The following is a 26882-nucleotide window of genomic DNA, read 5'->3' on the forward strand; positions in this document are numbered from 1 at the left end:
CTGGAGATCCTCTGTAGACCTATCCTTGGGGAGTGGCATCTGGGACCCTGTGGGAAACTCACTGGTTCGAGCCACTTCACGCCTTGTGAGGTAATCTAGAAAGGGCCCAGCCAGGCCCCGGCCCAGGAAAAGCTTCACCAACTTGGTGGCAAGGTCCTGACGACAGTCCCCAGAGGCCAGCTCCTCTAGCACAGCCAGGGGGCTGGTGGTGTCCTCCTGAGCAGCGACAGGAGAGCAGACAGGTGACCCAGGGGCCCCAAGCACAGCGTTCCCTGATTCCCCAGGGAGGGGAGCTATGCCCCAGACCCAGCATCCCAGATCAAGGTACCTGTCACCACACCCACCTCGGCTGGCCCTTGCACAGACTCCAGAAGCAGTTCCATGAGAGGCTGGTAGTACTGGGAAGGCAGGACCCGGTCCTCAGTGAGGCGCACCTTCAGCCGCAGGGCACCCAGGCTCCCCCTAGACGGCGCAGACCATAAGGAAGGGGATGTGAGTGCAGGCTAGCCCAGAGTGGAGCAGACCATAAGGAAGGGGATGTGAGTGCAGGCTAGCCCAGAGTGGAGCAGACCATAAGGAAGGGGATGTGAGTGCAGGCTAGCCCAGAGTGGAGCAGACCATAAGGAAGGGGATGTGAGTGCAGGCTAGCCCAGAGTGGAGCAGACCATAAGGAAGGGGATGCGAGTGCAGGCTAGCCCAGAGTGGAGCAGACCATAAGGAAGGGGATGTGAGTGCAGGCTAGCCCAGAGTGGAGCAGACCATAAGGAAGGGGATGTGAGTGCAGGCTAGCCCAAAGTGAGAGACATGAGCACAGGATGCAAGAGATGCAAGGGGAAGACCGAGGAGAGCAGCGGGGACTGAAATGGGGGGAGGGCACAGGCAGCGCGTGGAGGCGCCACCGTGGAGACCATGTGTGCAGACACACAGGAAGGGCAGAATGGCGGGCGTGAGTAAAGCAGTAAGATGTGGGTGCTGTGGGCACTAGTGGGTAGTTGGGGATGCACAGACACACGGACATCGGTGGCCCAGCTACGCAGGGTGGTAGCAGAGGCTCTGCCTAGCACACCCAAGTCCGTAGGTTCTGTCCCTGACCCTGCAAATGAAGCAGGAGATAAAGCAGGGGCAGCCTGAGGCACCCCAACATTCCGACACACGTGACACACGTCGGGTGGGCCAGCCTGTCTGCGGTGAACAGATGCAGCGCTGCTTGGACCTGCAGGAGCACCCTGGGGGCATGTGACTAGGGGATCCCCGGATGGTGAAGTGCCGGAGGGAGAGGGCAGGCTCACGCCAGCACCCCTGATAACCTGCTCACAAGTGGAGAAGCCCCGCCCCCTCGGCACCCACATTTACCCAGAATCCTCTGCTCTAGGAAAGGGCAGGAGCCGGAACCAGCCATTGGGTGGCTTCTGCTGGAGGGTCTGTGGGGTGAACTCCACCTGCAGGAGACACACAGGCCTCAGCTGGAGGACCTGTCCTGCCTGGCACCGGCTCAGCCAGCCCTGGAGGGACTGCTATCCAGGGGTGGCTTGTGGCCTGCCAGGGTCTATTTCCTCCTCTCTCTCAAGGGCAGTTAGGGCCTCCGGGGACACTTACAATTGAATAAAGCTAAGTCTCAGTGCGATGCCTCACCATGGGACACACAGCAGCCCAGTGGTGAGCACAATATCACTGTCACAGCCACAACCGCAGACAAGCCCGACGCCATCTTCCCAGAGTAGAGCTAAGAACCTCGGGACCTTAGCAAGACCCCTTCACTACACCAAACCTCAATTTTGTCATGCGCAGAGGGGGCTAATGAATGTCAACTGCGCTGGGTGGTGGCAGGGTTACGTCGATGCAGATTGCCTTAGGCCCGCCCACCCTGCAGCCCTCGGCAGGTCACTGCATCCTTTGGATGACTCATGGACAGTGAGACTCCACTACCCAAGCTAGCCGTGGTACGCGAGGCAGCTGAACACCCACCCTCCGCCCCCATCTCGCCTGCCTGCTCGCTAGAGACACTGGGGAGCCACAGAAGACTTTCGTTAGTGGGAGGGACGCTCACCATGCCCAAGAAGTCATTCTTGCCCACCATGTCCCAATCCCAGAGTTCCACTCGCAGCGGGGATGTGGTCCCGGGCGCCTCCCGCAGCTCCAACACCTCATCCCAGTGTGGAAAGCGGGTCTTCTTGATGGTCTAAGGACCGAAAGGGCTGTGAGTGGGAGGGGCGACAGGCTCCTCCCACTGCGGGGCGCCCCACTCCTGCCTGCCGGGGATCTGATCGTTGTCTGATCGCTCTCTGCTCACCGAAGTTTCCAAACTATGGCTGCCCCAGAACACACGGGCAAATGGGTCCGATGTGCCAGAGATGTCCCGGGGGGCCAGGTCCCTGGGGAGAGATGAAGAAAAGGGGTCACAGGCCCTCGAGGACCCAGGCCCAAGACGGACCCAGGAAAGAGTGTGGAAACTAGCTCATTCTACTGGCAGTGTGGTACTGTCCCCATAGTAACAAGCCTGTCCATCACCCGGGCTCAGACCTGGTCCTCCCTGGGCCCACACAGACCCTGCAGCTTCCAGACACAGAACCTACATAGAAACATAAGATTTTCTGATTTCCAGATGGGGAAACTGAGGTACAGAAGAAGATCAGACTCATATGTATCACAAAGCCCAGCAAGGGAAGGTACAATGGGAAAGAATGCCTCAGTTTCCCCAGAGGCCCTACAAGGGGAGCTACAGGCAGAAGTTCAAAGCCAGGCCCTGCACTCACTGGCTGGGTGACATTAGAGAAAGTCTCCTCTGACTAAAAGTGGTAGCGCACGCCTTTAATCCTAGCTCTCGGAGGCAGAGGCTGGCGGATCTCTGAGTTCGAGGCCAGCCTGGTCTTTGGAGTGAGTTCCAGGACAGCCAAGGGTGCACAGAGAAACCCTATCTCAAAAATAGCCAAAAAAGGAAAAAAAAGAAAAAGAGAAAAAGAAAGAAAAGAAGGAAAAATAAAAAGTCACCTTCACTCCTGGGACATAGTCCAGAAAATAAGGATACTAACAGACAAGTTCACAGGGCCAAGGGTCCAGTGAGATGACACAGGCAAGTTATTTAGCGGGGCGCTCTGATCAGTTCACTTATTCATTCAACAAACCACTCTGCCCACACCTTGCTTAGGAACAAAGGGAAAGAATGAGACACAGACATCCTGCCTGCGGTTACCATGACAACTCAAAGCCTCACCTGTGACAGCTTCCCCATCCCTCCCCCTACTTTTTGAGGCCCCCCAAATCCAGATACACCCCACCACCACCAGGGGCTGTTTCTTCCTCCAGCTTCCCAGCCTCCCCAGGCATGGAAAGCCTTTGGTTTCCTAGGAACCGACACAGTTGCTAAGCGACAGCAATCGGTCGCCCTCCGCTGCTTGCAAAGGATCCTGTAGAGTCTAGTGTCTGGGGAGGTCATGCAGAAGAGCTGAGCTCAGACCCCTGCACACACTCTGCTATCCCGTCTTCCGTGCCTCATTCCCATCCACGCTTCTCACACATCCAGCTGGGGCTAAGTCAGGGACGGGAATCCAGAGGTGGCAGGAGAGGTTCAGAGAAGGCAAGGAGGGGTCTTAGGGTCACACAGCAAGCTAGAAATGTGGATTGTCCTTAATGTGTGTGGGCAGAGCTAACAGTGAGGGGTCGGGGAGGGAGGTGAGTTGGAGGGCAAAAGATGGGTTGTCAAGAAGGAGAAGATGTAAGAGAGAGCAGAAGAATGTGATTAGGGGGCAAGGAGGGAGCAGGGAGGGACACAGGAAGGAAGATGGATGTGGCTGGACCAGTCTCTGGGTTTTACTGGCCCTGGGTCTGGCGACTTTTTAAAGGTTTTCCTCCATAGTTCTTCCTCTCTGCCCACAGGATTCCACCATGGTTAATACCCTGGGTTAAACCAATAAGAATTAACGCCTCTAATCTCAGCACCCAGGAGGCAGAGGCAGGCAGATCTCTGTGAGTTTGAGGCCAGCCTGGTCTACATAGTGAGTTCCAGGACAGCCATAGAGAAACCCTGTCTCAAAAGACAACAACAAAAAAAGAATTAACCCTGAGATTGTAAAAGTGAGGATCTTGGTCAGTTGGTAGAACACCAGCTTTGGGCCATGAGATCTGTCTTGTCCCAGCTCACGGAGACACCACAGGACATCACCCTCTGTGTTCCTGGACCCCAACATGCCTGAAGCCACAGTCACTCCAGTGAGCTAAATAGGTTAGAACATTTGTTTCTATGTCTGTGTTTGTATATGTCTGTATGTGTGTCTCTATGTATGGTGTGTGTGTCTGTGTATCTCTGTATGTATGGTGTATGTATGTCTGTATATATCTGTATGTATGGTGTGTATGTGTGTCTGTGTATGTATGTATGTATGTATGTATGTATGTATATATCTCTGTATGTAAGGTGTGTGTGTATGTATCTCTGTATGTAAGGTGTGTGTGTATATGTGTATCTGCCTACCTGCCTGTCTGTCTGTGCATGCATGCACACATGTGGAGGTCAGAGGAGAACTTTCTAGAACTGGTTCTGTCCTTCCACTGTGTGTTGCTGGGATCAAACTCAGGTCATCAGGCAAGTGATTTACCTGCAACCATCTCTCCAGTCCTCCCCTGTTAAACTGTAACGATTTTCCACCCCCCACACTCATCTGTCTGCCCATCTCCAGTGGCAGCCAGCTGACTGTCCTTGGTCCGTGACCACCTGGGTTAAGAGGCTTTTAACCTCAGCACTTGGGAAGCAGAAGCAGGAGGATCTCTGTGAGTTCAAGGCCAGGCTGTTCTATAGCGTGAGTGTTAGGGCAGCCTAGGCTACACAGAGAGACCCTGCCTCAAAATAACAAGGATGTTGCTTTCTCCCCTGAAAGCTGACACTTGTGAGTCTGTTATTTAAAAAAACATGGTGAGGGAGGGCAGGAGGGGATTCTAACTATGGACAAGAAGGACAAGAGAGTCCCCATGGACACCAGTACTCCTGCTCAGTTTTGGTTTGGGGTTTTTGTTTGTTGAAGCAGGGTCTCTTATAGCCCAGGCTAGCCCAAAACCCCCTACATCACCAAGGATGACCTTTAGTTCCTAAGCCTTCTGCCTCTACCTCCTGAGTGCTGGGATTAGAGATGAGTACCACCGGGTACAGTTTATGCAGTGCTGGGAATAGAACCCAGGACCTTGTGCATGCTAGGTGAGCACTTTACCCACTGAGCCACACCACCAGTCTCCGCTCGTTTTCAGAGCCCCGGGGGGGGGGGGGGACACACCTGGCCTGTCTCACGTGGCAGCGCAGGCAGCGGCCCCGAGCATCCTCCAGTAGCTTCACGGCCAGGCAGACCTCACCCTGCACCTCAGCGTCTGGATCCACTCGGCTCAGGTTGATCCAGCTGTCGATCCCTGGAGGACACACGCGGGGTTCAGGAAGCACCTGACACTCATTAGAGTGCTGTGTCAGCTCAGAGCTGTCACTGATTACAACTGTGCATGAGGTGGGCGGTGGCTTCTCATGCATGACCTCAGATGCAGTCAGCCCCTATCAGAGAAGGAAACTGAGGCACGGAGAATAGGTCTCTGCCCTTGACTCCCACAGCTAGAAAATAACAGAGATCAAGTCTGAACATGGGGCTGATTCTGAGCCTCAGGTCACCTGAAACATGAAGGACACACACACATACACACAGAGAAACACACACAGTTCGCATGCATACACGCGCACTCACACACACACACACACACACACACACACACATGGACACTCACAGAGACACACACACACAGAAACATACACTCACACACATGTACTCACATATAAACACACATTCACAGACAAAGACATACATAGATAGACACACACATACCCACTCACACACAGACACACTCACACACACAGATATTCATGCATACTCACACACATATACATGCACATACAAACTCACAGACACACACAGACACACTCACACAGATACACTCACACACAAAGACACACAATATGCACACTCACACACACAGAGACACACACTCACATGCAGAGACACACACTTATGCACACTCACACAAAGACACGCATACACATACACACTCACACCCAGACACACATGCTTATGCACACTCACACACACAGAGACACACACATACACATACACTCAACACACAGACACACTTATGCACGCTCACACACAGAGACACACATTCACACACTCACAAACAGAGACATGCAGACACATGTCACATAGGGGAAGTCAGCTTCCAACTCAATCCCTCTTTGGCAAACATCTTTCCTTTCCCATTTGTTTCTCTTTTGTTTTGTTTCCAGACAGCTCAGGCTTGCCCAGAACTTCTGCACCTCGCACTTCTGAGTGCAGGGGTCACAGCCACAGCCAACGCGCCTGGCTTGATGCTTTAATCTCCGCTGACCTTTTAGCTCTTTAAACATCTGGCATCTTAAAGCACCTGTAGCTGTAGCCAGCATGATCAACTGACAGACTCTAGCGGCACTTGGGAGAGAAGCCTCCAGGCACACCTGGGAGGGATTAGCTAAATCAAGGTTAGCACACCTGTGGGGGAGTCTCTCGATGACATAACTGTGTTGGGGAGACTGATGACAACACGGGTGCAACCATTCCCTAGGCTGGAATCCTGGACCCTCCGAGTTGAAGGACTCGAGCTGAGCCCCAGCAGTCAATGCAATCCTCTCTGCTTTCTGACTGTGGGTGGGGTGGGGCCAGCATCTTCTGCTCCTGCTGCCTCTGCCTCCCTGCCATGATGAACTGCTCTCGTGAACTGTGAATAGAATAAATCCTCTCTCCCTTAAGCAGCTTCTGTCAGAGTCACAGAGGAAGAGACTAAGACTGCGTCACCCTGAGGCCAGGGTCACACTGACATGTAAAAGCAGCAGTTCTCAATCTGGGGGATGCATATCAGACATTTACATTATGATTCATAACAGTAGCAGAATCACAGTTACAAAGTAGCAATGAAAATGTTATGGCTGGCGGTCACCGCCACATGAGGAACGGTATTAAACGGTCGCAGCGTTAGGAAGATTGGGAAGCGACGCTCTAAGGTCTTTCTGGGTCCAGATCCCTTTACAGCTGCTGCAGACCCTCACAGTGATGCTCCCTGTGAATTCTCTCTCTCTTTGTGAGTGTGTCCCCCGGGGACGGGAGGATTCCTGGGTCAGTATCTTCTCCCTTGGCCCTGTCTCCCTTCTCAGATGCTTTCATTGCGAGAAGCCATGTTCCCTGGCTGGCTTGCCGCCCCGCTCTTCCTGTTTAACACCTGACCGGGGTAAAGAAGAGGTAGAAATAAGGGATTTTCTTTCTCAGGATCATCCTGTCTCTGGGAAGGGAGGCATTTCTGAGGATCGTGAGCCCCACTTCCATGTTGCTGGACAAAGAAGAGGCTCCTCCTCTCCCCGCCACCCCCAAATCCAGGAATCTACCGTTTTTCTGTCACAGACACTTCACTGATCCTTTCTGTCTAGCCTTGTCCTGATGTGACTGGAGCCTTGAAAAGCTTCCACCCCAGCTTCTGACACTAGACCTCCAACCTCTTCACTGTCTCTTGATCAAAAAAAAAAAAGAAAAAAAGAAAAAAAAACCATCACCAGGCGTGGTGACCCATATCTTCAATCCCAGGACTCGGGAGGCAGAGGCAGGCTTATGACTTCAAAGCCAGTCTAGTCTGTGAAGCGAAGCCTGGCTGAGGCACTCACTCTTAACTACTGAGCCACCTCTCCAGCCCCTGTGGCTCTAATATAATAACTAGCAAACATGCAGCAGATGGGGCAGCTCAGTGATAGAGCCATTGGTTTGTTCCCAACACAAAAGATGATAATGATGATGATGATGTATAAATGAGGTCTCACTATGTGGCTACTCTCCCAAATGCTATGATGTCAGGTATGCACTCCAAACCCAGCTTAGGAGACCACTCTTACCAGCATATACCCTACTTGCTGGTGTTCCCAGCAGTAAAATGTGTATGTGGTGTCCCTCTGCCCCACCAAAAATAGTACAATGTCTCCCTGCCCAGCACCCACAGGTGCCCTTCCTGAGGCATCCTTATTTTCTTTGGCTCTTGAAAGCTCACAGGGTCTGAAATGTATTAAAAAGAATACATCCACCGGGTGGTAGTGGCATACACCTGTAATCCCAGCACTTGAGAGGCAGAGGCAGGTGGATTTCTGAGTTCGAGGCCAGCCTGGTCTACAGAGTGAGCTCCAGGACAGCCAGGGCTACACAGAGAAACCCTGTCTCGAAAAAACCAAATCCAAAAAACAAACAAACAAACAAACAAACAAAAAACAAACAAAAACAAAAAGAATACATTCAATGCCGGGCTTCTGCCCTTAGACCCAACATCCAGTAGGCAGATCTCTGAGTTCAAGGCCAGACCGTTCTACAGAGTGAGTTCCGAGACAGCCAGGGCTACACAGAGAAACTTTGTATCAAAAACAAAACAAAACAAAAAGCAACAAAAAAAGAATACATACAAGAATGTATGTTTGATGCAATGAATAAACTTCAATAACTTCCAGGAATTTCTCTGACTGATGGGGGGCTGAATGTGTGACATTGTTAGTAAGTTACCAGATGCTCACTGCAACTGCCTGAGCTGGGAACGCATTGCCAACACCCCAGATGCTTCTCTCCGGAGCCAGCCATGATGGGACATTGCAGCAGAATTCAGTGATTTCAGAACCCAGAAATCCTTCACGCAAGGTTACATAAAGACCTAAAAAGTACACTGTAGCTGGTAGGCACAGCAGCAAATGCCTGTCTTCTCCATGTGGAGAGGCTGAGACAGGACTGCATGCACTACCCCCAGCCGGGGTACTCTCTCTCAAAAGCTAATGGGTAATGGGCTGGAGAATCAGATCCCACCAGCTGCTCTTCCAGAAGCTCTAGGTTCTGTTCCGAACTCCCATATTCACAGCTATCTGTAACTCCAGTTCCAGGGGATCTAACGCCCTCTTCTGGCCTCTGCAGGCACTGCATGCACAGTGCTCGTAGACAAGCCCACAAAACACTCACATACAAAATAAAAATAAACAAGATTTTAAAAATACACGATGAGGTAAGAAAGGCAACTAGGGAAAACCAAGTGTAACGGGGTACGGCGTGGACTGAGAAAACCTATGCTCACACACACACACAGACACACTCATCCATGCACACACATGCACACACTCACACAGACACACTCATCCATGCATACACTCACACAGACACACTCACCCATGTACACACTCACACAGACACTCACCCATGCACACACATGCACACACTCACACAGATACACACACACACACATGCAGACTGTAATGGGATACCTCATGGGCTGAGAAAACCTATGCTTACCTGCACTCACACAAATATACATACACACACTCACACACAGAAACACACACACATAAACACAGAGTGTAACAGGATACTGCATGGGTTGAGAAAACCCATGCTTACACTTACTCACTTACACACACACACACTCTTGCACACACACACACATGCATACACACGCACACACACACACATACACAGAGTATAACATGGTGAGCTCAAACCCTAGACACAAACAACTGTGGTCCCAAGTCCTGGTTGTCATGAAACCTTTGTGACCATGAGCAAGTCACTGAACCCTTTAGGCCATTGTCATGGGAAAAACATGAGTGACTAAAGTCCCTTCCTCAGAGGAGGGGTCAGCATTCATTCGCAGTGCTATCGTTATTCCTTATGTAGTATGTATTGCTTATGTTTGTTTGTTTGTTTGTTTGTTTTTAAAAAAAGTATTCCAGGGCTGGGGTATGGCTTAGAGGCAAAGCTAGGTTCTGGGTTCATCTCCAGCATGCAAATACAGTGTCTGGAAAAGCATGAGGCTGGCCTCAACCAGGAATGATGCTCTACACTGAAATACCAGTGTGAGGGAAACTGAGGCAGAGGAATCACAACTTGAAGACTATCTAGAGCTGGATAGAAAGATTCTGTTTCCAAAAAAAAAAAAAAAAAAAAAAAAAAAAAAAGACCAAACCAAAGTTTCTGACTACACAGGATGGGGAGCAGAGTCCCAGATAGGGAGGGGTGTCATGTTTCTGCTATGTGAGCCCCATGTCTATGAGGACGAATTAGCTGCTCAATAAATTAACCGAATCACATGTTAAAGACATAAGGTCCCCCACCATTCCCTCCCCTACTCCCTCCATCCTCTACCATTCTCCCTCTTCTTCGGGCCACGCCCTGCTCACCTCGAGGGTCGGCTGTGATAGCCTCTTTGTTCAAGGAGATCTTCCCGATGATGTCATCGTGTCTGCGGGAAGGCGGGGTAGGAGAAGGTCAGGCCGGGACCCTCACCATTCCCTTGAGCTTGGGGACAGATTGAGGGGTGCGAGGAGGCACATTTCCTCTTGGCATCCAGGCTTGGGACCCACATGCACACCCCACCCACGCGCCACACACCCAACAGTGTCCTCATCCAGCACGTAGAAGGCCAGGTGGTGGAAGTCCAGTGGAAGGTGAACGGTGTATTCTTCCCCCCAAAAGGGGCTCAGGCTTCTCCAGATGGTTGCTGTCCTGCAAGAGGGGGGCTAGGCTAGGGCCTCCTCATATAGTGGGTGACGTGGGGATTCCCCGCAAATACAGCTATGGACACACACAGGAGGACAGACATGGTCACACACACACCCCTAGAGTCTCCACATGCCCCCATCCCAGGAATAGAGCAAATGAACTCAGACTCCTAAGCCTAGACAGAAAAGCACACCCAGACCCCAATATGCACACGCACCAGAGATGCAGAGACTCGAAATGTGCATGTATGCATGCATGCATGCACACATGCGTGTGCACGCACATGTCCCCAACTAAAGAGGTTCACAAGTCCGACCAAAATACACACAGAGAGCACCACGGCTCCATACGCACAACCAGAGAAACACACCCAGACATGCCAGTGAAGCCAGAGACACAGAATCACACTCATGCAGATACACACACATGCACACACGCGTACACACACCACACACACATGCACACGAGCATCCTCAGAAACATCTAGAAACTGTAAATATAGATAAAGTGTCCCAGATAGACACAAGTCTGGAACAAGTTACCAATGCCTAGAGGCCCACTCATTCATTCCCTTCCTGATGTCATCTGTGATCGGGGGTTCGCTCAGTGATGCCTGGGTGGGGGCGGGGCTTAGGGAACAGGAGAGGGCTTCTCACTCAAATCAGTCAGGCAAAAGAGAACTGGACCGGGAAGACAAGCATCCCAGATGGCTGTAACAGCATGTGTAAAGGCCCTGAGGCAGGCATGTGTGAGCAGAGCCAGGTCATTGTGGAACTGACAACGGTCACAGAGAGTATGCAGGGCATCATAGTACCCAGAAAGTCAGGGGACACTAGAGTCAAGTCGAAGCCAGACAGGCACATATAATGTATGTCCTGGCACCTTGACAGCATCACGGCTGCTCCTGGGGACAAAGACTCTGCTTTGCCCAGTGATACCTCAGCCAAGCCCAAGTGTGCAAAGCTAGCTTTCTTCTGTTGGTTTCTTGCAGCCCAGAGGAGGGAAAATGTCTGCCTAAAGGCATAAAGAAAGCCCAGTCTGAGGCTTGGGGGTTAGTATCATATAATAAGGCAAACACCGAGGGAGCCATGGGAGGGGTCAGCCTTCCCTGGGGATCCCCACCCCCAGCTCCCAGCCCATCTGGACCAGAACTAGTGCCAGGAGCATCCTGAATCCTGCCGTCTCCATAGAAACCAAGGCTTCAGCCACCCGCCCACCCACCCCCTCAGGTCTGCGGGGGCTGAGAGCCGGCCCTTCACCTGCGGGGGCAGAAGCCCTGGCTCAGCTGATGTCCCATCCAGATTGAGCGCCCACGGACATCCACACACCCTCCCTTGCATTCACACCTGCTCCTGTGTGCCCACCCAGGCCCATGCACACCCACCCGCGCGCTGGTGCCCACAGTCTTGTGGGCCTGCACACCCACATAGGCACTCACACCAGCTCTGTGCCACCCCAGGTGGGCAGGCTGGTATGCACACACGCGCACGCATGCACACACACACATGCACAAACACACACACACACACACACACACACACTCACGTTCCCACTTGGACATTAGTGCGAATGCAACACACCCAGGCACCCGGGCACCCGCAGCACCCGGAGGCCCAGAGCCAGCCAAGCATGAAATGCATGCCCCCCACCCCCACCCCCAGAGGCCTCTAGGGAGACACAGCCTGGTGGTGGCTGAGTCAGCCCCAGGGAGCCACAGTGATATCACGGGTCCCCAGACAGAGGATACTGGCCAGTTAGCATCAGCCCCAGTGTGGTACCCAAGAGGCCAGGGCACAAGCAGTCCCCTTGAAGACTGAAGGACACACTTTCTCGGGAGGGTCTGTATCCTCTGCTCCCTGGCAAGCACTGGCCCGCCTTCCTGGGTCCATTTCCCCTCCCCACACCCTGCTGACTACATACCTGGCCACCACCTCATCATCCACTTTCACCAAACAATAGGGGTCACTGCTCCCAGACCTGTGGGGGGAGGAGGAGATCAAGAAGTCTGTTGGAAGGGCAGCCATTGCAGGATCCCCAATCTATACTTCAGGCAGGGTAAAGCTGAGGTCCAGAGAGGGACAGGTCACGCAGCAAGTCCCACAAAGAGGCAAGACCTTGGGAAACATCAGCAGGTTATGTCACCAGGGTCCAGGCCACTTACCCACCGCCCACAGGCAGTGTAAGCCTGGCCCTTCTGGTTCTGGGACTGCTTTGTCACTGTGGAACTCCAACCCAGCCCAGAGGGGGCTGGAGGGGAGAGGTTACCTTGAGCTTCTCATCACAGACAGTACCCTAGTGTCAACTTCTGAGCTAAACGCTGTACTCCTTGGTCTGCCCTTCCCCACCCCCACCCCCATCCTCAGCAGGAAGGACCTGCAGGCACACACCAGGGTCCAGGACCTCAAAACAGAACAACAGAACCCACAGAGATTGCTGTAGAGCTGGAGTCTGTCTCAGGGGCACAGTGCTTGCACAGCGTGTTCAAACCCTACTGGGTCCCATACCCAGTAGAGAAAAAAAATGCAACGAAGCCAAATTCCAAAAGACACATGCTATTTGCCTGGCAAGGCCAGTCCCAACCACCTCCCCTTGATAATGGTAGTCACCAGTAAAGCCTAGGCTACCTCCCTTTATAATAGAAGTCACCAACAAACTCCAGGCTGCCTACCTGGGTCTCCATTACCTCACTCAAGCTATTTGAGACGAGATATACCCACAGTCCTAGCTCCTGGGAGACTGAATCACAAAGTTTGCCTGAATCCTGGAGTTCAAGACCAGCTTGGACAAGATGGTGAGAGCAATCCTCATATAAAAAAATAAATAAATCCTGCCAGCCCCATCCCCAGAACCTAACTCATCTCGCGTGCAGTTTATCTATGTGGTTTGTCCATCTCTACCTTCCCTGGACTGTGACCTCCTTGGGGTGACAGCTGTTCCTACTTCTCCATGGGTCTGGGGGTGGTCCTGCAGGGAAGGTTCATGGGGTGAATGGATGTGTGGGGAGCAGACGATGAGGAGGATGGTACCCACACGATTTCAGCCAATGTCTTCTAACCATGCCCCTCTCTGCTCCTCCAACTGCCCTCTCTCCGCCAGCCACACACCCAACCACAGGAAACAGAGACTGTGACTGGGCCTTGGCTAGACTGAGTCTTTCCCTGTCCCTCTGTTTCCCTCCAAAGCTTCTCTACCTCACCCACCCTTCAGCCCCCACAGAGCAGACACGGCGCAGAACGACCGAGATCAGCTGGCACAGAGGCTTGGAGACACAGCCTCTCCCAGGCAACCTAGCCGACCCCAGGTCCCTCCAGGGAGCAAGGTTCAACACATCTGCTCCAGGACCGTGACGCACATGGCCTTATCAGGCCTCTATCAGGTAAGGGCCAGGGCGGCAGGCAGAGCTGGCCTCTCACAGGTCCTGGCCTCTCCCAAACTTTCCTGGCCTCTCCCATGGCCCCTGCCTGAGTTAGGCATGGGAAATGTAACCCTCAATCATTACTTGCCTGCCTGGTACTGTTCATACATTAAAGGCATTAGTATTTATATCTTAGTCATGTGATCTTATGACCATGACTGCCTCTCTGGTCCTCAGTTTCTCCACGTGTAAACCAGAAACCAGCTGGCCACACAAAGTGCTAAACACGATACCTGCCCATGCTAAGCCTGCATTAGTGACTGACAGAGTTGGTCACCCACTTAAACCTCGATGGTCAGGCTGAGTCTCTCAGCCCTCTGCCTCAGAAGAGGGAATTAGAAAACATCACAACTAATGACCCACTCGTAGACAAGGGAGCCCCAACTTGTTCTGACAAGATCCCTTTTAAAGAGAAGAGCTGACCACAAGAGAAACTGAGGCTGGGTGCCCAGCAGGCCACAGAGATATCTCTTCAGCCTTGCTCTGGGCCACAGTCCAGAAATCCGGAAGGAGATACAAAAAGAACCCAAGCCCTTTCCCGAAGAAGCAGGGAGCCCTTGAGCCTGTGTCCTAGCCTGGTGGCTACATCTGTCACCAGCTCATAATACTCTCCCAAGACTGGTGGACCTGGTGGAGTTCAGTGAGGCAAGAAGGCCGTTTTTAAGCAGGTCCCTTCCGCCAGTCACTAACTGCCAAATCTCTGCTCCAGCCCCACAGTTTTGTAGTCTCTAATGCTCATCTTGAAGAGGGTGGCTCAAAGCTTTTACTTCAGGTGTATATTTATTTGTGGTAGCGAATCAGGAAGGTGAGGTACTGAAACTACTCTAAACAGTTCCCCTCTTGGCACAGCTGCAGTTTGGGGAGAGGGATCAAGGAGGGTCCCCCAAAATAAAAGTTGTATGCAGAATCTGAAGCTAGGGTAGTTGGGACTTTGTCACCCTAGCAAAGAAGGCCTCCAGGTCCCATGCCTGCTCACCTTTCCACAGCTGACACCCCTGGCCAGTGTCCTCTACCCTCCCAGCTGGACACAGGACGGAACAGCAGCTCCTTCCAGCCTTCCACGACCCAGATGGGACACCAAAGGCCAGCAAGAGGCAGGTTCAAGGTCACTCAACACACCTCCTCCCAAGGATCCTGACACCTGTCTCCAGTGCTGACACCTCCAGAGCCCCTTCTGGCTTTGGACCAAGCAGGAGGGGGAACCCGCTCCCTCCGCCCGCCCCCAGCCCCATTCTGCTGAGTCAGCACTTGCTGACTCCGCCCCGGAGAACCAGAGCCAAGGACAGGGGCAGGAGGAGCCCAGCGCCCCCAGCCCCATCACATGTGGCACATGCGAGTGTCTCTTAGAGCTGTTGGGGATCTGAGACAGTCCACCCTAGGTTTGTAGGTACAAAACTGGGGTTCCGGGTTAGAGGACCACCTGGTAAAGCGCTGCAAACCTAAACAGCCCTAAGGCATGAAAAATCTTGGGGTCCATCTGGACCACAGCCCTCGGGGGCTTAGATAGCCCCCTCTGTCGCTCGGAGAAGCCCCACCTCCAACACCTGCTGGAGCTAAGGAAGGGATCGCTCAACCCTCTCCTAGGCTCTAAGAGTATCCAGTCCAGAGATCCCAAATCCATCCTGGAAGACCCACTTGGGGACATCCTAGAACAAAGACACCCTCCTTCCTGGGGGTGGAGGGATCAGGGTGCGGCACCTGCTAAGCCTGGACGCCCCCTCCCACAGAACAGGGAGGGCGGATCCCCAACAGCGGGTCCTAGACAGAGCTCCCCACAACCCTTCTACGCACCCCAGTGGGCACCCGGGGACTCACACGTCCTTGGCGGGCAGCGCTCGTCCCTCCACCACGCGGATACTCAGCGAGCCGCTCTTGGCCATGGCGCACAGTCCCAAACTTTCCAGGCAAGGAGTCTGCCAAGGTTCCGAGGCTGGACCAAGAGGTGACCCTACATGTCATCAGCTGCGGGCCAAACACGCCGTCCGCAGGTTCTCACGCGTCCGGGTCTGGTGTGCGAGTGTGCTGCATGCAGGGCTAGGAGGGAGAAATGCTGGGTCCCGGAAGGGGACATGCGTCCAGAGCTACAGGTAGCTGTGCGCTGCGATCTGGGCAGGCTGAGCCTGGCGTCTGCAGCCGGGGAGGTCCCTCCCCATCCCGCCCCCCGCAGCTGCCCCGCCCGCCCTGAGCCCCCACACGAGCGCCCCCTGCTGGCACCCCAGACCACTGCACTCAGCCGGGGATCCCCCCCAGGCTCTATGGGTCAGGGGGTGGGAGTGGGGGAGGCGCGAGCAGTCAAGCAGGGCGGCAGGCTGTTACTGTGCTTGTTTTGGGCCCTCCAAGAACCCGGGCGTCTCCTGCCAGCCCTCAACCCAGCACCTCCACACCTCTCCCACCTCCGCCGCCTTCCATCCCCAACACCAGCCTCGGGGTCCCGGAACAGTACTCTCTCTGGGCGGCAGGCGGCGCACGCTCCCGGGGGGTCTGATGCGAGTGGAGGGAGGGACCTCGAACATCCCCCTTGCATCGTGTCTTCGTCTCCAATTAAACCCGGGAGTGTGCCAGCGGAGGCTCCCACGTCACCGGCTGCCACTGCGGGGGAGGAAGCCGCGGCCGCAGGGGGAGGGGAGGCGCGGAGATAACACCGCGGGGCGACACGATAAGAGCCATCTGCAATCCTCGAACACGTAACCGAGTGCCAGGCACGGCTTGAGCCTTGCATGGGGATTATCTCAGTTTCGAGCCCTCAGCAACTCTGTATGTCACACATGCCCTCCATCTATAGATTTAGAAACAAAACAAAATGAAAAACCAAATAAATACACACACACACACACACACACACACACACACACACACACAGGCATTCTGAGAGGTGGGGGTCACTTCCCAGAAGTCTCCTTCCTGGGTTTGAGTTCTGACTCTGCTGCCATTTGGTAGGTTTGATAATACCTGGTCTTGGGTGAGTCAGTCACTTAACCTCTCTGTGCCTCGGTTTAGTTTTCTCATCTGTTCAGTGAGCCTGACACGACACGTGTCTCATTCACAGGCTTTAGAGAGAATTAAATGAGATACTCCCACACGGGCCCCAGAACAGTGGTAGACACCTAATCAGCCACAGAGTATTCGATATTTTTGTTGTTCTTCTTCTTCAAGGTGTGTCTTAAATGTCACATCTCCCGGCAAGGCCTTCGGGAGGCCCCCCCCCCCCCCCCACGCAAAGCTCTTCTTCCTTTTTGCGCCTTTCCCAAGATGCTTTGTGCCTTTGCAAGTTTTAAATGGGATCATGTGAACAGAAGGCTTGTCCCAGGGTAGACGCTGGCACAGCTACCTTCCTCTCGGAGCCTGTGGTTTAACTAACTGGAGAGTATTCAGAAAGGCTGGCAAGGGCGACTGAGGGCCGGGCACCCACGGGACTGCAGAATGAGGTCACCTGCCACTGCCCAGACTGGCAGGACTGGGAGCACCTGCCTAACCCTGGGAGCACCTGCCCAGCCCCTGGAGCTGGAGTCACCTAGTGGTCTGAATCCCCACCCTCACCCACATCCCAGCCAGCACCCCGCCCAGGTGGAAGTGAGCTGGTGTCCTGGAATTCTATTCCAGTGGGTTTCTGGGACGACCACAGCAGGCCAACTCAGGGGTGACCCGGGGTTGAGTCCAAAACTGCAGCAGCCCCAGCCCCACCCCCCACCCCCTCCCCCACCTACCCCTGCAGTGGCCAATCCATATTTTCCTAGAGAGGAGGAAGAGTTGTTCTGTGGCTCACCTGTACACACACACACACACACACACCTCTACCTGGATATTTTGCCCCTAGGGTTAAAGAGACCCCGAGACAAGCCATCCAGGTCCTCGGGGACCCTGATGGAGTCCCTGGATTCCACGACATACTACTGACCCAACGGTTACATAGCCATTGTTACTCCACATTCCAAAGTTAATAGGAAGCCCCACTTCTAATTTTCCCAACTCTAGACCCACAGTGGGATCTGTCTGGTCCAGCTAGGTCACCAAGGAGCCAGCTCTGTCACCTCCTGCCCACATGACACCAGGTCCTCTGGCACAGGAGCCACGATCTCTAAATTTTCTATGTGACCCTCCCTGACTACTTCCTGTTGTTCTAAGAAGCTTTTGGCTAAAACAGGCAAGAGGCTAGAATCCTGCTCAGACAACCCTTATCCAGGGCCCAAATGGAAAAGACAGCCAGACAGGGTAAGACTTGCTGGGAGCCACCAGCCAAGACAGAAAGAAGAGGCCCTGGCAGCCATCAGTCTCACACGAGACCCAATCATGTCTCCTTAACCCAGGTAGTATGAGGCCAGCTGTTCCAGCTGTTCCAAGTACACAATAGGTGCTCATGAAATGCCCCCTCCCAACCTTCTTAAAGGGAAAGACAGTCCTTGCTACCTCTCTGCACTGTCTAGCATCTATGGTGCTTCAGACAACAGACATCATGTAGACATTTAGGTGAAGCCGGCGTGTGACAGTGCACACCTGTAATGGCAGAACAGGAGGCTGAGTGGGAAGGATCGTGAGGTATGGGATAGCCTGGGCTACATAGGCAGACCCCTTTCTAAAAAGTAAATAAATAAAAAGTTAGGATCTGGGGCTGCTGCCCAGTTGGTAGCATGCTTGCATGTACGTAGCCCTGTGTTCTATCCCCTGCACCACGATGGCACACAGTTGTAAAACCAGCACTTGGAAGACAGAGGCAGGAGGATTAGAAGCTCAGGTTCATCTCTGGCTATTTGGAAAGTTCAAGGCCAGCCTGGGCTGCACCTCTAAATAAATAAAGCCTTCAGTGAGAAAAGTTCTAGCTGAAGGTCTTCTCTGGAGAAGGGGTCTTCTCAGTGAATCCCAGCCAGCACTGGGGACTCCCAGGCAGGAGAGTTGCCTTCTCTTGCCTCTGCTTCTTCCTGTGTGAGTTGAAACTGCTAAGAGCACCCATTTCACAGAATGCATGAGGATGTGGAGGAAATGTCAGGACTTCAGCACACCTGGTACACAGCAAGGGCCCATTAAGTGTTAGGGCCATCATGAAGAATCCCAGTTCACTCTGGAGCCTGGAAAGTCCACTGGGCTTACCACCAAGGCTGGGTGAGAGGATGTGGCCAGGTAGAGTGCCAGCCCCACCCCACCCCCAGCCCCGATTCCAGGGATGCAGGGAGCACCAACTTCTAGCTAGCTGGAGGAAGTTCCTGTTCTGGACTGCAGATCTGGGGGAATCTGGATTTTGTTTTTTGTTCTTTTAACCCAAGTAGAGAGATCCGAAGATCGGAGCTCTGCCCGCCCTTATAGGCTCAGTGCCCAGACCTGGCTATAACCAGCACCTCAGCCCTGTGTGCGACACGCCGCCGCTGCCAGGCCCAGAGAAGCTCACAGACTCTGAGCAGAGCATCTCTACCCTAACATCTATGAGTGAGCCTATCTCAGAGAGAGAGAGAGAGAGAGAGAGAGAGAGAGAGAGAGAGAGAGAGAGAGAGAGAGAATACGAGCAGACATCTGATGTACATAGTTTCTGTTTTTATTTAAAGGAAGACTATAGGTTTGAGGCCAGCTTGGGCTACATCTTGAGAATCTGTTTGAAAAAGAAAAACAAAAATTCGGAAGTTAATTCATGCTTCCTTCAGTTTTTTTTTTTTTGTTGTTGTTGTTGTTTGAGTTTCTGTCTGTCTGTCTGTCTGTCTGTCTGTCTGTCTGTCTGTCTGTCTTTAATGTATGTGAGTACACTATAACTGTCTTCAGACACACCAGAAGAGAGCATTGGATCCCATTACGGATGGTTGTGAGCCACCCTGTGGTTGCTGGGATTTGAACTCAGGACCTGTGGAAGAGCAGTCAGTGCTCTAACCGCTGAGCCATCTCTCCAGCCCCTTCCTTCAGTTTTTAAAAGGACATTTCTTGCTTTCCAACTCTCGCCACTTGGCACCCAGAATCTGGGAAGCCCAGGCAGAGAGGAGGGAAGCCGGGGGCAGGGGGAGGACTGTGGAGTCTTCCCTCCATGGCTCATCAACCGCATTTATGACCTCAGTTTCCTGATGGCTTGTTTTGTGGTGATTTAGCCACCAGTCTTATCACCTAAATGTCAGGGACAATGTCTGATTCGTGCCACCGCCTCCCACACCCTTGGCACCGAGACTCAAAACACATTTGATGGGTAGAAGCCACCAGAAGCCAGAGCGCAGTGTTCCTGGGACCCTGCTCTACTGATTTTTACTTCTCTGTCCCCAAGGTGCCTAGGATGGTACCCTGACCTTCAGCAACTTGGTCCTGACCTGTGTACCCCCTTCTCCACCGATCCCTGTGAGGGCTCAGTCTCCCATCCTAGGGAGACATCTATGTGAGGCCTGGGGTAGAGCTGACAGGGCTCAGACACAGGTGGGGCAGGGATGAGAGTCAGGTCTTTGTCTCTAGACACAAAGCCCAGTTTGTGATGGCCCGGACACAATTCTGGGCAAGATGCCACAGGAGACCGGCAGCCACGGCAGAGAGCGTGTGCAGGATTGGCATACGACCCACCCCCCTCCCCGGGGCCGCCTGACCAGGAAACAGGTCTGCGATGGCCTCCTCCACCCACGCCTTGGAATGGAGAAGTAGGAAGAGGGCCATTGAACCGTGAGGCCGCAGCCGCCGAGGGAGGGGCAGTGGATATTTCCAGAGTGTGTGGGTTTGTGGCCAAGGGCAAGGACAGCTGGGAACGTGTCCTTGCTGTCACTCAGCACACAACTCAAACCATTGTCCCCCTGCCCCCACCACCCTCGCTGGGGACAGAGATGGGCAGAAGGGCCCCGTTCATAGCATGGTAGAGGAGTACAAACCAACCAGACATATCTTCCCAGTCCACAGAGGGGCGTTCTGAGACCCGGCAAGGGAATGACTGTGTGCAGCTAAAGGCACAGCCTTCTCCTCTGCAACTTGAAGACAAGCTCGTGGCTTAAGAGCTGGTGCCTGGCCTTCAGCCATGCGCAGTCTCAGGCCTGAGGTGGCTGCCTGTATACAAACGTGTATATGAGTACTCTGTCGCTGTCTTCAGACACACAAGAAGAGGGAATCGGATCCCATGACAGATGGTTGTGAGCCACCATGTGGTTGTTGAGATTTGAACTCAGGATCTCTGGAAGAGCAGTCAGTGTTCTTAACCACTGAGCCATCTCTCCAGCCCTATATAACATTTTTTAAAGAATTATTTTTATTATATATATATAATATTTTATTATATATTTTATTATATATATTATTTTATTATATATATAATATGTTATTATATATAATATTATATATATACACATATATATATATATATGAGTGTTTGTCTGCACGTCTGTCTGTCTACCACATACATGCAGATGCCTACAGAGGCCAGATGTGTGTGACCAATCCTCTGAGGCTGGAGTTGCAGATGGTTGGTTGTGAGCTACCGTGTCAGCCAGTGCTCTTAACCTCTGAGTCATCTCTCCAGCCCCTAACTTGTTTTGTTTCAGGTAGCCTGGGTTGTCCTTGACCTCAATATGTAGCCAAGGATGACCTTGAACTTGTGATCCTTCTAAGAACTGGCATGGCATGTGTCCTGTTACAGCATATGGTTTGTACAGTGCTGGGCTTTATACAAGCCAGGCAAGGCTTCTACGCGCTAGGCTGCTACCCCAGCCCCTGTCCAACATTCTTGAGCTGGCAAATCTGTGCTGCTGCTGCTGCTGGGTGGGGCTCAGTGGGGGAGCACGTGGTGGTTACAGGACATGGAGGAGGGAGTGGGGCAATGCGGGCCAGAAGAGGATGCTAGTAAATATTCCAGGAAGTTGTGGCCGTTAAAGCAGGCTAAATTCAAAATGGAGTCAGTCAAGCTAAGGCTCCACATCCCGGAGCTAAAATTAATCTGTTTGTCCGGCCTTCCCAGAAGGGTTATTGGCAATAACAACCCAAGTTTCCAAACAGTCACGTTTCCACGGGAAATTATGAGGGAGATTTCTCTGCTTTAATCCTTACACAAAAGAGCCGGTGACGGCAGGATGTTCGCTCATCAGCCATCTTCCTTTATCGCCTCCCTGGTCCTGCTGTACAGGGGGAGGAACTGGGGAATAACTGTGCATGTGTGTGTGTGTGTGTGTGTGTGAGTTCATGCATGTGCACACATGTGTGTGCATGTGTGCATGTGTGTGTATGTGTGTGAGTTCGTGTTTATGTGTGTGAGTGTGTACATGTGTCTCTGTATGTGCGGTGCATTGTGGGCGTACATGTGGGGTACATGTGCACGCATGTACGCGCATGTGTACATGTGTGTGAGTATGTGTGTATACATGTGTGTTTGTGTATGTGTGCATGGATATGTGTGTGTGAGTTCGTGTTAGGGTATGTGTGTACACACATGTCTGTGCATGCGGATGTGCATTGTGTGCATGCATGTATGCATGTGTGTGTACATGTGCACATATGCACGTGCATGTGTGCATGTGCGTGCATGAGTGTGTGTACACACGTGTTTGTGTGTGTACGTGTGTGCGTGCATGTATGTGTAGAGGACAGAAGTCCCTGTCTGGTGGTCCTCAGTCACTCTCCACCTTATGTTTTGAGACAGGGTCTCTCCCACTGACCCTGCAGGAGTTTCTCAATCCATCTAGGCTGGTTGCCCAGTGAACCCCAGGAATCCTCCCGTCTTTACCTCCCCAGCACTTCCGCCACGCCCAGCTTTTTCTTCAGGAGGGAAGGATCCAAGCTCCGGTCCCCCTGCTCTCAAAGCCCCCAGCCCCTCCCATCTTTGTTTCTGCTCTGGCTTTCTTCTCGCCTCCCGCTCCTGCTCAGCCACCATCCTTTGTTCTAACTATTGGAACATTTATTCTGTTTTGTGGAATAAAGTGTTCTCTGATTCTGGAATTCAAAATAAGGGGGGTGGGGTGGGGGAGCTGAGGGGAGGGCGATTGCTCGCGCAGAGAACCGCTTCCTGTGGATGCAGAAGGACTCGAGCTGAGACTGTAGCAGCAACCCAAGTATCCAGGCAGAGGGTCTATGGAGCACCTGGAATCCCAGGAGGCGCTCTGAGGGCCTCAGCTCAGCGAGAGACGCTGGGAGGGAGGGGGAATGAGATAACCCATCTGGTAATAGCACTTGCCACCAAGACTGATCACCTGAGTCCAGTTCCTACCCCATTCCCAATGCCATGTGGTAAAAGGAAAGGGTCAGCTCAAGGAAACCTTTGACCTCCACAAATGCACCAAGAGTTGCCCCCAAACGCCTCACAATAAATAGATGAATAAATAAATAAATGTTTACATAAATAAATAAATAAATGATTAAAGTGTGGTGGCACACGCCTTTAATCCTAGCATTTGGGAGGCAGAGGCAGGCAGATATCTGAGTTCAAGGGCAACCTGGTCCTCAGAGTGAGTTACAGGACAGAAATGCCCCGGCTACACAGAGAAACTCTATCTCAAAAAGCAAGCAAACAAATAAAATAATAATAATAATAATAATAATAATAATAATAATAATAATAAGTGTCTAAGGTCATCCTCAGCTGTATTGAGACCAGCCTGGGATACATAAAACCCTGTATATATGGGCTGGAGAGATGGCTCAGTGGTTAAGCACACTGACTGCTCTTCCAGAATTCAAATCCCAGCACCCACATAGCAACTCACAACCATCTGTAATGAGATCTTATGCCTCTTCTGGTCTCCGAAGACAGCTACAGTGTACCTACATATAATAAATAAATAAATCTTAAAAAACAAAACAAAACAAAACAAAACCCTGTTTATAAACAAAACAAGTAGCTCCCCGTCTCGGCACAGGGGATGATGGGAAACAGCCCGTAAGTGTGGCTCAGTGCACCGAGTACAGGATCATGTGCTTAGCTGACGGGAGCACAGGGTCCAACCTTGCTTAGACTGACTCAAACCCGACCCTGGACACTGGGGCTGTGAATGAGAAGCAGCTGAGCTTCATCCGTTCAGGGACTGAAGTAAGATGCCTGCCACACAGACCCATAGCCATCCATCCTAGCTTGCTTTAAAACAGCGTGACCACACCCAGTGGCGGTCTCGCAGGCCTTTAATCCCAGCACTTGGGAGGCAGAGGCAAGCCAGTCTCTGTGAGTTCCTGGTCTACAGAGCAAGTTCCAGGACAGCCAGGGCTACACGGAGAACCTTATCTCAGAAAACCCAACACCGTGACCTAAAGCAACCCAGGGAGGAAAGGACTTCCTTCACCTCACAACTCAGGGAAGACGGGCCGGAAGCTGCTCAGCTTGTTTCCTGTGTTTGCTCAGCCTGCCGTATACAAGCCAGGAGCACCTGCCTAGGGGTGGTACCACAGTGGGGCGGACCCAACCGCTCTGTGGGCCAATGGAGGCATTTCTTCAACTGAAGGCTCTTCTTCCCAGATGACTCTAGCTCGTGTCCAGTTGACAGAACACTAACCATACTGTAAATACTGCTCACCAGGGAACAAGACGGAGCTGACTCCACAGCAATGTTGCTAAAGGAGAGTGGACAGACTCAGGCCACCGGGTACCACTTACAGCAGCAGTATGGCCTCTACCTGATACTGGGGATGGAGCCCAGGGTCTCCTGAATGCTGGACAAGCCCTTCGCCCTGAGCACTATACCCATTTTGACATGTTGGAAAAGAGGAAACCATAAAGGACTCTCTCTCTCTCTCTCTCTCTCTCTCTCTCTCTCTCTCTCTCTCTCTTTCTCCCCTCTCTCTTTCTCTCTCTGCCTCTGTCTCTCTGTGTGTCTTTCTGTTTCTGTGTATGTCTGTCTCTGTCTGTCTGTTTCTGTCTTTCTCTGTCTGTCTCTGTGTGTCCCTGTGTCTCTGTCTGTCTGTGTCTTTGTGTTTCTCTGTCTGTCTGTGTTTCTCTCTGTTACTCTGTCTCTCTCTGTCTCTGTCTCTCTCTCTCTCACAAGTACCCTAACTGAGATACATCCCAAGCCCTCATTTTTTTTTAATTATTTTTCCTTTTGAGACTGGATCTCAGTGGGCTGCCCAGGCTGGCCTTGAACCTGCGTTGTGGCCCACCATAGCTTGGATTTATACCCCCTGTTCTGTTCCAGACAGGGCCTTGATATGTATCCCAGGCTGGCTTTGAACTCTCCATCCTCCTGCCTAAATCCCCTGAATACAAGGATCACAGATTTGCACCACCACAGGATATACCCCAGTCAGATTACAAATGGGCCCAGAGTCTTGACATTTTTGCCTTAGGTGTGGTAGCTACACAGCTTTACACATTTGCCACAGCCCATAAAAACGTGTGTGAAAAAGGGGGCGAATTTCAGGAGGTAGAAATTACACCTCCATTTTTTTTTTAATTAAGAAAAATGAGCTCATGTTTCTTGCTAAAACCTCACATCAGGTTACACGGAAAGATAATGTGGGTAATTTAATGCAAAAACGCCCCAAAGGGAGAACGTGGGTTATTTTAGATCGCTTTTTAAAAATATCCCCTAACAAAACTCCTTAGGAGTGGTTTTAAGCAATACAGGCATTGCAAATAAGTATAGGTTGGCACAGAGCTGGAATCACAATGCCGGAGGCTGTGGAAGGCTCGTGAATCTGGGGCCAGCCTAGGCTCCAGGGTGAGACCTCACCTTAAATCCACCAATCCATTAAATTGAGCTGGGTAGCTGTCTTAGTTAGGGTTATTGTTGCTGCAATGCACCATGACCAAAGAGGACCAAAGAGGAAAGGGTTTATTTCACTCACACTTCCGGAGAGCTGTTTATCATCAATGGCAGTCAGGGCAGGAACTCAGACAGGACAGGAATCTGGAGGCAGGAGCTGATGCAGAGGCCATGGAGGGGTGCTGCGGACTGGCTTGCTCAGCCTGCTTTCTTATAGAACCCAGGACCACCAGCCCAGGGATAGGCCCGCCCACCCTCTCCCATCCATCACTAATTAAGAAAATGACTGACAGGCTTGTCTATGGCTGGTAGACATTTTCTGGTACATCTTTTGGAGGCATTTTCTCAGTTGAGGTTCCCTCCTCCCTGATGATGTTAGCGTGTGTGAAGCTGACATAAAGCTATCCGGCATGCTGGCATGCCTGTGATCACAGCATTTGTGAGGTGGAGACAGGAGACTCAATCTCCAGGCCCCATGAGGTTAAAAGAGAAACAAGTCTCAGTCTCACAGGTTGTAAACACACACACACACACACACACACACACACACAGAGAGAGAGAGAGAGAGAGAGAGAGAGAGAGAGAGAGGCATAAATAAATGTAATAAATTTGCCGTTTTTTCCAAGAGAGGGCTGTTTTGTGTGGCCCTAGCTGTCCTGGAACTCATAACCACTGGTCAGTCTCTGTCTCCAAAGTTCTGGAATTATAGGTGTGAGCCACTGCGTCCAGCAATTTAAAAAAAAAAAAAAGTAAAGATAAACAAAAGAAATATATTCATTTGAAGGGGGAAATGACAGGAAACGAACGCAGGGGAATCACCATGAGTTAGAGGCCAGCCTTGGCTACATCGTGGAGGGGGACAAAGGGGAGGGGGAGGAGGGAGGGACTGGAACAGTTCGAAGCAGTTACCGCTTGCTGCTTCCAGCTGGGTGTGCTGTGAGCATTTGCTGCTGAGTCCTTTCCCCCAGTGCCAGGCCCTGGATTAAACGCTGCACTATACAATGGAGGGCATCCTCTCTGACCCACGGTAATTACTCCAACCGGGGCAGCCTCTCCCTCCTCCACCCGTCAAGTGCAAATCACCTGCCCTTCCCAGGATACTTCTTTAGAGCAGCACTTTTCCCAAACCAGCCTGAAGCTCCATGAGACATGGTCAGGATAGACCTGTCACCTGCACAGGCAAGGAGCTCAAAAGAATAGAGCCCTGTGTCAGGCCGTGGTGGCACACACCTTTAGTCCCAGCACTTGGGAGGCAGAGGCAGACGGATTTCTGAGTTTGAGGCCAGCCTG

The 26882-nt window shown here is 52.2% G+C and overlaps 1 protein-coding gene across 2 annotated transcripts in view; it reads right to left on the bottom strand.

The window, feature by feature from the left end:
* Rasal1 (RAS protein activator like 1) overlaps positions 1-16114 on the bottom strand; it is a 30785-nt gene extending 14671 nt beyond the window's left edge. Inside the window, exons 1-10 of one of the 2 annotated variants that reach the window (XM_052167726.1) lie at positions 15793-16114; positions 12483-12539; positions 10452-10565; positions 10241-10302; positions 5262-5391; positions 2291-2372; positions 2048-2179; positions 1354-1439; positions 345-462; positions 63-216 (exon numbers count right to left, since the gene is read on the bottom strand). In XM_052167726.1, coding sequence (XP_052023686.1) covers positions 63-216; positions 345-462; positions 1354-1439; positions 2048-2179; positions 2291-2372; positions 5262-5391; positions 10241-10302; positions 10452-10565; positions 12483-12539; positions 15793-15857 — 1000 coding nt within the window. In that variant the 5' untranslated portion in view covers positions 15858-16114. Of the gene's footprint in view, positions 1-62; positions 217-344; positions 463-1353; positions 1440-2047; positions 2180-2290; positions 2373-5261; positions 5392-10240; positions 10303-10451; positions 10566-12482; positions 12540-15792 lie in introns of those variants that run through there. The other variant, XM_052167727.1, reaches the window with a different exon arrangement.
* Between the last annotated feature and the right edge of the window lie 10768 nt (positions 16115-26882).

Source organism: Apodemus sylvaticus, chromosome 22 (genome assembly GCF_947179515.1).
Source record: "Apodemus sylvaticus chromosome 22, mApoSyl1.1, whole genome shotgun sequence".
In the NCBI taxonomy this organism is placed as follows: domain Eukaryota; kingdom Metazoa; phylum Chordata; class Mammalia; order Rodentia; family Muridae; genus Apodemus; species Apodemus sylvaticus.